At 37.9% G+C, this 12918-nt stretch overlaps 1 protein-coding gene across 2 annotated transcripts in view; it reads left to right on the top strand.

Moving 5' to 3' along the window:
• The window catches only part of LOC150104351 (moesin/ezrin/radixin homolog 1-like), a 341827-nt gene that overhangs the window by 87063 nt on the left and 241846 nt on the right, over positions 1–12918 (top strand). For both annotated transcript variants that reach the window (XM_090396937.1, XM_090396936.1), the window contains one exon: positions 8913–9017. In XM_090396937.1, coding sequence (XP_090253063.1) covers positions 8913–9017 — 105 coding nt within the window. The remainder of the gene's footprint in view (positions 1–8912; positions 9018–12918) is intronic.

The raw sequence follows: 12918 nt of genomic DNA, 5'->3' as shown, positions 1-12918 counted from the left end.
GTTATGCTCCAAATGAGGAAGAAACATTTTTATTTTATACTTAAGAATAGAAGCTCAGTGGCTCACTTTAATAAGTACAGGCGTGGCAAGCCCGAGGTACCTGATGCTGGACCATGCCTTACTTCATGTAATATACATCTGTTTTATTATCTGTAGACTGGCCCCTCCTCTTCCTCCCTTGCTTCTTTCTTTCTTCTCTTCTTGCTCCTTCCCCCAGTGCTATTAGAGTATTCGAGGGGAATCTTTCCTATTTTGCTGTCATTTCATCTTGTACTAACAGGACATTATCAAACACTGTAACATGATCAGGCCATCAAAAAATGTTCATGCTGCATCGTCTGTCGCGCAGGTTACCAAGGGATGCGTTCAGGTTTTGGGCAGAGGGACCTGTTCGAAAAATATGTTACAGTCTCCCTTAGACACCACTCCTCAGCACTCTGTAGAGGAAACTCCATCAATGGGCCATCTACCTATTTGGGAAGGTGTTTAGGGGCAGCGCAGACAAATGGTTCTGCAAAAGGACAGAAATGGCAATGACAATGGCACCAGATTATGGCTTTAGGCAACTGGAACACCTCTCTGACAGGGAAGGAGTTGGAACTGGTCGAGGAAGCCAAGCGCTACTGGCTAGACTTAGTCGGGCTTTCTTCGACCAAGAGGAGAGGCTCTGGAACTGTCGACCTGCATAAAGGGTGGAAGCTCTACTACTCTGATGTGAGCCCGACAGTGTCTGCTCAGGCAGGTGTGGGGATACTCACAAGCCCCCAGATGTCAGACTGTGTTGCTGAGTGGATCCCATTGGGGGATGGGACAGGTATGTGTGTTAAGGGTTCAGATGAAAAATCATGATTTGGCTGTGGTGTAAGCCTGTGCACCTAATCTGGAGTCAGAATACCATGCCTTCCTAGAGGAAGTGGATGCTGCTTTTGACAGGGTGGCAGATATGAAATCAGTCCTGCTAATGGGTGACTTCAAAGCACATGTTGGAACAGATCACCAGACATGGAGGGGTGTGGTTGGGAAGAATGGCACCCCTGACCTTAACGCGAATGGGTTGAAATTATTGGACTTCTGCTGTACTAACAGCTTGTCCATAATGAATACCTTCTTCCAGCACCGAGAAGTCCATAAATATACCTGGCACAGGGATACACTAGAACAAAGGTCTCTGATTGAGTTCATAGTCTCAGTAGACCTATTTTCCTCAGTGTTGGATGTTCGTGTGAGAAGAGGGGCAGAACTGTCAACTGACCACTACCTTGTTGTGTGCACTCTACGGCTTCAGAAACCACATGCTACCATCAATGCTGGTAGGCCTAATCAGCTATACCGCATGAAATGGGAGGCATTGGAAAATGAGGCTGTGAGCAAGAATTTTGCAGATGACATTTCCTCCAGGTTCAAAGAGATTCCCAAGCATACTGCAGATGTTGAGGAGGAGTGGAAGCTGTTCAGAACAGCTGTCACTGCCTCTGCACTCTCATGCTGTGGCAGAAAGCGGTTCGGCGTGGCAACGTGCAGTGAGAAAAGGACACCTCGGTGGAACCAAGCAGTCCAAAAAACTGTCCGGGCAAAAAAAGGAGTCCTACCTAATATGTCTTAGGGTCAGGTCACCTGAGATGCGTTTGCGGTATGCTGAGGCACGAAAAGCTGCTGCTGAGGCAGTAAAGACAGCAAAGCAGAAGGCTTGGGAATCCTTCGGAGAAGGATTAGACTCATCCTGCAAATGCAAAGAAAGTATTCTGACAGACCATCTGCCGCCTTCGAGGGAGGAAATCGTGCACAGCAAGGGCAATTAAGGCCTCTGATGGTGCACTTTTAATAACTGAAAAGGATATCCTCCACAGATGGAGGGAATACTTTGAGAGCCTTCTTAACCTGGGTGGCCCAGCAGTTGTGGACATCCAAGAGGTGCAGATCAGGGCAATGACTAGTCTCACAGCAGAAGAGGTCCATTTAGCAATAAAATCGCTAAAATCAGGCAAGGCTGCTGGCGATGATGAAATTTGTCCCGAAATGCTAAAAGCCTTAAATCGAGACGTGTTCTCTGGCTGACTCGAGTGTGTCAAGCTGCTTGGATATCTGGGCGAGCACCGAAGCAATGGCAGACAGGCATAATAATACCAGTCTTCAAGAAGGGAGACCAGAAGGATTGCAGTAACTATCGTGGCATCTCTCTGCTCAGCCTGCCTGGGAAAGTGTATGCTAGGTGCTTGGAAAGACGGTGCAAGAGCATAGTTGAGTCAAAGTTAACTTTGAATCAACTATGCTCCTGCAGGAAGAACAATGTGGCTTTCGTCCTGGTAGAAGCACAACTAACCAAATCTTCACTTTAAGGCAAGTCTTTGAGAAATCTTGGGAATATGCCAAGAATGTCTACACATGTTTTGTGGACTCGGAGAAGCATATTACAGGGTTCCTCGGGATAAGCTTTGGCAAGTAGTACAGGAGTATGGAGTGGATGGCCAACTATTAGCTGCCATGAAGTCCCTGTATGAATGCCCAGAGTTTTGTGTCAGGGTAAACAGCACAAAGTCTGAACCTTTCACAGTCTCCGTTGGCCTCTGCCAAGGGTGTGTTCTGTCCCCTCCTTTTCATAATATTTATGGACTGGATTGATAGGCACAGCCGAGGCAGTGAGTGTGTCAGAATTGGGAGATATAGCATTGGACATCTGCTTTTTGCAGATGACCTAGTTTTGCTTAGCTCTTCCACAGATGACCCTCAGCAGACCCTGGATAGGTTTGTAGCTGTTTGTGCAGACGCCGGAATGAAGATCAGTGTGGCCAAAACTGAAACATTTGTGGTCTCAAGACAACCGTCCCAGTGCACTCTACATGTAAGTGGAGTCCCAATGAGGCAGGTGGAGAAGTTTAAATACCTTGGGTCCATATTCACGAATGATGGAAAATGGGACGTAGAGCTAGATACTCGAATTGGCTTAGCAAGCTTAATATTGTGGGAGCTTGGCCGTTCGGTAGTATTGAAGCGGGAGTTAAGCCAGAAGGCAAAGCTGGCTGTCTTCCATACAGTCTATGTCCCCATCCTCACCTATGGTCATGAGAGTTGGGTAATGAGCGAAAGAATGCGGACACGAATCCAAGCGGCTGAAATGAGGTTACTTAGAGGGGTTGCGGGGCTGACAAGACTCGACAGAGTCAGAAGCCCTGCAATTTGGGAAACCCTCAGTACTCAACTGCTGCTTCTCCATGTTGAGAGATCACAGTTACGTTGGTACGGGCACTTTGTCAGAATGCCACAAGAGAGGCTCCCTCAGCAGGCCCTCTTTGCCAAGCCAGAGGGTGGGAGACCACGTGGAAGGTCAAGGACTTGCTGGATAGATTATATCCAAAACCTTTGGTGGACACGTTTGGGAATCCCACCAGAACACCTGAGCTTGGTGGCAGAAGATCGTGACCATTGGAAGTTCCTCTTGCAGCTGTTGCTCCCACAACCCAATTAGGAAAGGTGGGCCTTGAAGATGTATGTATGTACTTAAGAATAGTGAAAAAGTTTTCACAATAGAAAAGGAGTTTTGAAGTTTGTGATTTATTTCCTAGGAAACAAATAAAATGAGCTATGGAGAAATGTAATACTCAAGATATGTATACTTCATTAATCAGATAGGATTTCAGTGGAGTTTTTAATTACACGAAAAAATCAGGTTAAGTTATTTAACTAGTTATAAATTACAACTGTGAATAGAAGAAACAGGTGTTTGTTTTTATTAAAGGAAGTTAACTGTGATTTTAAAGAAGAATTGTAGTAATTTTGTAACATTTCTACTAGGAAGTTTGCTGGTTTTTTATAATAATGAGTTTTTATTTATAAGGCTAATTTGTATATAGTGCTCGTGAGACTAAAACATTCATTTCATACCCCAAAGAACACTAATGATTATTTTGTAAATATAATAATTTGCATTTCATTTTCTCTCACTCTACAGCTTTTTTGTAAGACTTCATTAAACAGCACCAGTCCAAAGATAACTTAATACCCTGGATAGAAATGTTTGAAGTGAATCAGATTCTTTAATAAACTACTTGGTATATACAAATAGCAAAACAATCACAGTGGTAATTTCACTTGGTGGTGCTGTACTTCCACTGGTGATTTGGTTAGGAATAGCTAAGGAAATGCATATTCTTCTTCTTTATGTAGCTTCCTCAGTGAGAGGATGCAGCACCATGTCCTTCCAGTTCTCTCTGTTCGTGGCTTTCCTTTTTGTTTCTGCATAGCCATTTGATCCTGTCCACGATCTTATATCTTCAAGCCATGTCCTTCGTTTTTTGCCTCTTGATCCTTTTCTCATAATTTTTTCTTCTAAAACTGTTAGTATCCTCTGTCCTGCTGAACCTCTCAGTACATGTCCTGCCAATCTCATCTTTCTCTGGATCATTTCCTGATAAAGATCTCTGTGTTCTCATTCTCTGTAGGACATCTGTATTTGTCACATATTCTGTCCATGAGAATTTCAGAGCTCTCCTATAGCACTGCATTTCCAAGTCATAATCTTTTGTCTTACTCTCTTCTTGAATATCCAGGTCTCACTTTCATATGTAAAAACTGGCCACACTAATGTTCTTATCATTATTTTCTTTGTCTCGATACCCACAGAGCTTCTAAACAGATCTATATTTTTCCAGAAATAGCTAAAGGCATCTTTAGCTATTTCTTGTTTTTATTTTCATTTCTTTATCTTGCTTTCCATCTGCAGTAAAGTAGGTGCCTAAATATTTGTATTCTGTTGTATATTCAATTTTTATATTATTTATGAATATTTCTGGCTCGGATCTGTTTTCTTTTGAGATTTAATCTTTTTTTTGTATTAATCCAAACTCTTTACCTTCTTCAATTAGTAGCGGCAGTAATTTCATTAATTTATTTCTGTTTCTGCTATTAGAATGGTGTCATCAGCATATCTAAGATTGTGTATTTTATTTCATTGATATTAATTCCTATTTTTTGTTTTTCAATCTTTTTCATAGCATTTTTTCAAGCAACAGCATGTAGCTTGGTTCCTATATACGTGTATCCTTCTGATGATGACCTTGATACAGGGGTCGAAACGTCAATTGTTATTTTATTAATAATTAGTAAAATATTCATTTCAATACATGTTTTGTGTCCCTAAAAAACCTTGTCTAACTCCTTTTTATTTTCATTACAGAAGATTCAGAATTAAACAGCTGCATTTGCTATTTGGTGTAAATCATCTTTATAATCTTACGTACATGATCTATGTCTAATTTATCTAACATATTGAACATTTTATTATGTTTTACCTGGCCAAAGGCCTTTTGAAAGCCTATGAAGCATATGTAAATGTTCCTATTTCTTTCAAGTGATCTTTCTATTAGTATTTTTAGTCCCAGGATAGCATTAATAGTTCCCATTCCTCTTCTGAAGCCTTTCTGTTATTCACTCAATTCACCGATTAAGGCTCTTTCAATTTCTTTGTTAACAATGGTTAAAATAATTTTAGGTGCATGGGATATTAGGTTCACAGTTCTGTAATCCTCACAGTTTTGTGCATTATTTTTCTTTGGAATTGGTATGCAGATAGATGTAAAAACTTTGGGTAATTCTATTTTTACAGATGTCCTGAATGGATTCCACTAAATAGTTGTTATTAGTGCTTGTCAAAGCTTTCAGCAGCTCAGCTCGGATATTATCGCACCCAGGGGATTTATTATTAGGATGATTCTTAATTACGTGTTCTATCTCCTTTCTTGTCGGTGGAGTGGTATCTGTTGCTACATTTAATTTATGGTGTCATGAATCATCTATCATGTTGCCATTATCATAATCATAGAGATCTGATGAGTACTACACCCATCTTTAATTTATCTTTTCCTTATCAATGATTTTGTTCACATCTTTGTCCTTGATGTCATTAGACTGCGTACGTTTTGCTTATCCATTAAGTTCTTTCACTTTCAGGAATGCTTCTCTGGTTTTGTTCCTATTTTGTAATTCTTCTATCTCCGTGCACTGCCTATATATCCAGTTTTCTTTCAGTCCCCCTGCATAGCTGTTTGATTCTTTTATCCAATGTTTTATATCTTAATCTTTCTTATATCTTAACTCTTAATTTCTTATATCTAATATATCTTAATCATTTGCTCATCTTTTTCCATGTTCTTCTTTCATCGATATGGTTGATTACTTCTTGTGTTATCCATGGTTTTTTCTTTCTTTCTTCTTGTTTATTAATGTGGTTTTTAGCAGATGCTATGATAGCTGCTTGTAGGCTATTCCACTGAGAGGGTTCATTTCCGTTTTGTGACTGTGCAAACAGCAGTTCTGAAACATTTTCATTTAATTTTGATTTTGCTATTGGCTTTTGTACCATTTGCAGATCCCATTTTAGGGGTTGACTTCTTTTAATTTTTATTGTTTTCATGCAAATATTCATCTTCATTAAGACTATGATCAGGTCCACAGTCAGCACTTGGCATCACCTTTGAGTTCCGTATTCCATTGAAGTAATATTTACTGATCACAATATAGTCTAATTGATTTTTGTATCTTCCATCCGGACTTTCCCATGTGTATCTTGCTGTTAGTTTTTGCTCAGAATAAGTATTAGTTATGATGAGACTGCTTGTTGCAGAAGTCAATCAGTTTTTGCTTTCTCTCATTCTGAATTCCAAGTCCAAATGGACCCATGTGTGTCAATGTTCTCTCTTTGATCCAACTTTTGCGTTCCAGTCACCCATAGCACAAATAACTTGATCTTTCTTGCCCCCAACTTCCTTTATACACCATTCTATTTCATCATGCATGTTATCTATTTCTGCTTCCTCATTCTGTTCTGTTGGAGCATATATTTAAATGATCAGCAATCTCTAGGTTTAGACTTCACTAGAATTGCCATTACTCTATCTGATTTTTTGATGACGTGAATAATGCTTTTATTAGTTTTCTTTTCTACAATGAACGCTACACCTCTCCTTGATGTTTCACCACCTGATGTATATACTTTATATATCTTTCCATTTGGAAGTTTTGACTCAAAATCTGATGATCCTTTCCAAAAGGTTTCACTTATTTCTGGTATACTAATACTGATATAATGATTTGCATTATATCATTGCTGATGACTTTTGACAGCATTCCTTCCAGCTTGATCTCTTTAATAGAAAAACTAAGCCTATTGGAGTGGTGGACATTCAATTCACCAAAGAAGATGACTTTGCTGTTTCTTGCATTGCAGGAAATCAAGCTAAAAGTATAAGATGTTAGAATGGCAGAAGATAGGTCTGAGACAACAGATGAATAGTTCAGAATTTGAGATATAGTCACAAATGGAAGATCAAGTTTGCATCTGTGTATGAAGTGGAGCATGTCCTTTGTTTTCTTTGTACACTTTTATGGAAATTATTTTTGGTAAGGTTTTATATATATATATATATATGTCTTTGTGTGCATTTTCTCTAACTACACTGACACTTTGACTGTCTGATTTTTCTAATGTTGATGTTTAGGAAATTAATGAAAAAATAAAGATACTAAGACATCCAGATTCTATACCATCATTTTCCTGTGATGGTATATGGTACATAATCCAGCAGGATTATTTACATATGTTTGGGTAGCCTCCTAATGTATTAAAATTAGGTTTGGTCTCATGGATCAGTAGCAGGCCTGTGGAACTGTTTTACTGTTGTATCCTTTGAGAGATTCTGATCTTTTCATTATGGTTTTGTGTCCTTTGAAGAATAATATGTAGAAGGGCTGAGATGAAATAGATGCTGATGCCAGTACTATGATTGTGGAGACCATATGTGTCATCAGCCACCTCAGGCCTCCAGTAAGCAGCAGTGCTGGTGTTTTACCAAGGGGTCATCCAATAGCTCTGGTTGGCATTCTCTCCAACTAGGAATATATCCTTTTACAGTGGGTATGCTGACTAAAATCTCTAAATATATTTCCAGATCATGGTGTGGAGAAACCATTCATACCATGACGAGGGTTGAGAGTTGGTGACCCATAATTGGCAGTTAATTAACCTTTAGCCTGTTTGACTGGGGGAGTGGGGGGGATATCACTTTGACTATACACCCATCAAGCTGTGTATAAGAATCCTACCTCATGAATGTTCATGAATGTTTTTAAGTAGCAGATGAATTTAATGGCATGGTGTGAAACTCCTGAAGTGTTTGAAAAGGTTCAGTTTGGTTTCCAGAGCATCATTTCAGGATGACTTATAGCTCACCGATCATGCTAATGCATGAGAGGTTGAGCTTTTATGGATTGGTATTCACCTAAAGATATTATTTGGATCACATGACAAAACTCAATGCACATTCTTTTTTTGCATGAAGAAATGAAAAATCTCAGGGCCAAAAAAAAAATAAAGAGCACATAAACTCAAAAGAAGTCATGAATTATCCACACAATTGTAGAAATCAAATTATGCATCAAGCTTGCTGATTTTGGCTCTAGAATATGGTCCCTCTAACCTTTTGGTTTTGATATACTTCAGAGAATGGATCTAAATCCTATTAGTGTCAGACATTCTCATTTTCTTTTCACTATATGTAATATGCTTTTGTTCAGTTACCAGCTCATGGCTTTGTACATTTAAAAGAAAGGCATATATCCTTTGATTGCGTAGTTAGTTCATATTCCATCTCTGATGCGAGGACATTTATAACATTAAAAGAATAAATATTTTTAAATTCTTTTTCCTTCTCCACACAATTTTTATACAATTTACATCAGAAAACATTTTTAAGAAGTAAGTAAAAAAAGTTACGAACATGTGATTTATATCATTTAATAGATCATGGGAAAAAAATTTCTTTTGTGGTAAAATATATACTTTATATTAAAGTATTTAATAAAAAAGTTTGAACCTGATTATATTTCTTTAAAATAAGTAATGTTATTCATCTGTACTTCAGGTACTTAGTCAAGATGTGAAGAAAGAAAATCCATTGCAGTTCAAGTTTCGTGCCAAATTTTATCCAGAAGATGTTGCTGATGAACTTATTCAGGATATTACTGTGGTAAGAATACAGCCAAATCTCTTTTAACATCATGCTCAGTTTACGTCTTTTAATTTAGCGTCAAAGCTTTCACTGGCTTACATGTGGTCATTCGTTGTTCTCTTCTCAGTTTACCATCACTCATTGCTCACGTGATACTCACATGATGCTACCATGAGACCAACATGATGACCCGTTGTGGCAGGCATGGAATTCTGCTGCCCAGTCAGTTGTTCTCCAGGCATTTTTATCAACCTTTATTTTTATATCTTTTGGGTGGCAGGAGTAGTATTGCATGACTTGTGTTTATTGTACCACTATCCTACCACAGTATTGTACTCTAAGTTAATTTAATTTTACATTATTATTAAAATTACATAAAATTAAACCCATGGCTCCTAAAAGATCTCAATCTACTGAAGCTGGTTCTGCAGGTAAAGCATCAAGAAACCATCCGTAACCATATAGCCAATAATAATAAAATATAATGAAGGGTTTAGTGTTAAGTTAATTTGTGAAAAATATAGCATGGCTGGGACCGCTGCAAATACAATAATTAAGAACAAGGAGGTTCTGGAAAAAATGAAAGTGACGGATTTTTCAACTAGATTTTTTAACGGGAGAGAAACAATTGTTGAAATTGAAAGACTGCTAGAAATATGGATTAGAGAAAAGCAAATGGAGGGTGATTCTGTTTCTCAGGTCTTTATTTGTGAATAGACAAAGACTGTTTTTAATGAACTAGTTTACTTCTTCTCATAGCTGATTTGAAAGATTCAAAACGAGGTCGGCTATTAAAAGTATTCTGAGGCATTGGGAGGCTGCCGTTGCCAACCAAGAGGCAGCAGAAGAGTTTAAAACTGAGTTTGTAGAAGAGGAGGGCTATCTTCCACAGCACATCTTCAATGCAGATAAAACAAGTTGCCAAGGGCTTATATTATGAAAGAGGAGTCCAAACCTAGGCAGTTTACTGGTTGTACTGATTTGGGGATGCATGTCTTCCAGATCATCTGTGGAACTCCCTGGCCAATAGCAACAACTAACTGTATATTTTGTATTCCTGGCCTTAATCTCACAGCAGACTGCTTCAAATGAACAGCCATCCCCCTGCCTATCTGCTATTCTTTTTGGCTGCAATTCATCTGCCATTGTCAGCAGTACCCCTCACCCCATCCCACCTTCTCTATCTTCCCTGAAAATACTAAACCCTTCACATTCTATCCCTATAACTATATCATCTGCTGTTAGCAGATGATATAGTTATAGAATATTGAATTGACTACTCTATTCAATATTTTTGCTTGAGAAACTAGATTCTGCACTTGGTCATTCTCATGCTCACTCACCTCACGTACCTTCACACAAACTCACCTGCTTCCACACAAATTGCTTAAGTTTTCCTGAATTTGGTGCTTCAGCATGTATGGTGAACCAAACTTTCTAGACACCTAACATCAAAACTATTTAAATGCATTCCATCAGCATTGTAGAAATCCTTTTTTCCATCAAATACAGACCACAGATCCACAAATCCTACATCATTCCTTCTGCACAATCTATGTATAGATATAGACTCATTGGCTACCAATTCTTTCCTCCTCTTTTCCCCTCTTTGTGATAGGAGACTTACAATCTTCACCTTCTCACTCTTCAGTTTTTTCCTCTTCTAACAACTCCTTTACATCCTCCTTCATAGAATACTCCTTGCCTCTCAAAACGTTTGTGCCAACCAAGATAATCATTTCCTTTGGCGTTCCTTTTTCCGTGGCTGATATCATGAATTTTTGCACCCGGGAAACACGATTTTGTCACACTTTCATTAAGTACTCCATGATCATTGAGACTCCATACATAATTTTCTTGTTTATTTGGTAAATCTTTATTATTCATTGGGATCACCTGCTTCTTGCTCTTTTTAGTTCTGCTAATCTCTTGCTGCTTTGAAAATTTTTAATTTCATGCTTTTTCCTATAAAGGAAAAAAGTTATTAAACACTGTTTACTTGATGTTAGCACAGTTTTTTTTCATGCCAATTACAAATGAATCCGAAGAATAATGTTATCACCATATGGAATTTTAGGTAAAAGTTTATACTAAAACTATAAATTTGAAATCTGTCATGGTTTTGCAAAACTCTTTCTAGGTTGCTACCTTGGTTGGCTAAGTGAGTGCAACCTTCTCTTCTATCAACAAGCTATAGGTTCAAAAAATTGCATTGTTAGCATTGTAGGTTTGAATCTCTTTAGATCGTTGATGAATTTTATTGCGCAATATAGACTGCCTTGTGTATTTGAGGTCTGCAATTTCTTTAAAGAGTTCTTCGTTTGGTCTGTTCAGGATTTCCAGACCAACCATAAGGCAAATTCTTAGGTCGCCCATCATATTAAGTTGACATACACCCTCTGTCCAAAAAGAAATCAAACTTTTGATAGAAAATAAAACACAGACCAATTATAATTATTCAAATCATTTATTTCAATCAATATACACTCTCTCAGCTTTGATACAGCATTTGGCACAGTCAATTAATTCATTAAATGAGTTTTTTATGTTGATTTTTGGGATACTGTTGAGGGTTGTGGTTACTACCTCTTGAACGTTTTCAGTGGTGTCGTATCGCTTTCCTTTCATCGGCAGATGGAGTTGGGGGAAGAGAAAGAAGTCACAGGATGCTAAAGCAGGTGAATATGGCAAGTGATTCAACACACAAACTTAGTTTTTACTCAAAAACTGTCTCACAATGTTCGAACGATGAGATAGTGCATTATCGTGCAAAAGTGACCAGCTGCCTGCATCACGATATTCATGCTGTGCGTACCGAATTCTTGTTATCAGTCGCTTCAAAACTTGGAGATAAAACTCGCCATTGACCATTTGGCCAGGCAGAACGAATTCTTCATGGATAATGCCTTTGGAATCGTAGAAACAAATCAGCTAATCACTTAAACCACTCGTAAACTTGAGTACGGGATAAACATTCATCACTGTATGATTTTTGAAGCATTTGATGTGTTTCGGTAAAACTTTTACCAAGTTTAAACAGAAGTCAATCGCAGCTCTCTTTTTTGAAACTCATTTTCCGACTGCTCGTCAAAACACACTGTCACTCTTGGCACTATAACTCTTCTTCTAATGAACCAAATGTTATAAACAGTTGACACAACATTAATGAAGGTTGCCGCTTTTGGCAACAAAAAAAGATAACAACAGGTGGCACCACTAGTTTCTTCTATTTTCGAAAAGTTGAGTTTCTTTTTGGACAGAGGGTTTAGAACCTTTCATGGGTGGGATTATAAAAAAGATTAATTATTCAGATTCATTTATTCAGATTCTGCAGTTTTATGTGCTTTCATAATGATCATCATGACATCACTTCAGAATTACATGCAAATTAAATCTAACAGTAAGGAGTGTGGTGGTTTCGTGATTCTTTTCTTAGGAGATATAAAAGTAGTTAACTGTAAACAATAAGATTCAAACAACTCAGAGCAATTAATAAAAAATCAAACATATTCAACTTTAAGAACTTCCAAGTGAAAAACTTCCATAAACTTATCTCTAAAGCCAGAGAATTCTAATAATAGGGTGCGACCCTTTGGCAACTCATATAGGTAAATATGACTTTTCCATTACTCCCACCCAGTGGTGAGCTATGGAGATTTTAACAAAGGCTTGCATTGTTGAGCAAAAAAAAAAACCAACACTATCTATTGCCGACCGCCGCCTCTAGTATTTCCAGAGATCACAAACATCTATTCCCATGGCAGGATGTTTGTGAACACTAATGGATGTTGCGGGATGTTTATAAACAAAATAAATTTGTTTTGTTTGCGATAGAAGTTTTTATGACAAACAATCTGTAAATAATACATAAATATTATCTAAACACAATAATATTGAAATACGTTATTTCTCTTTTGTT

Source organism: Typopeltis vanoorti, chromosome 8 (genome assembly GCF_054136105.1).
Source record: "Typopeltis vanoorti isolate ZY-2024b chromosome 8, IOZ_Tvanoo_1.0, whole genome shotgun sequence".
Taxonomy (NCBI): domain Eukaryota; kingdom Metazoa; phylum Arthropoda; class Arachnida; order Uropygi; family Thelyphonidae; genus Typopeltis; species Typopeltis vanoorti.
This window is presented reverse-complemented; position numbering and strand designations above follow the sequence as displayed.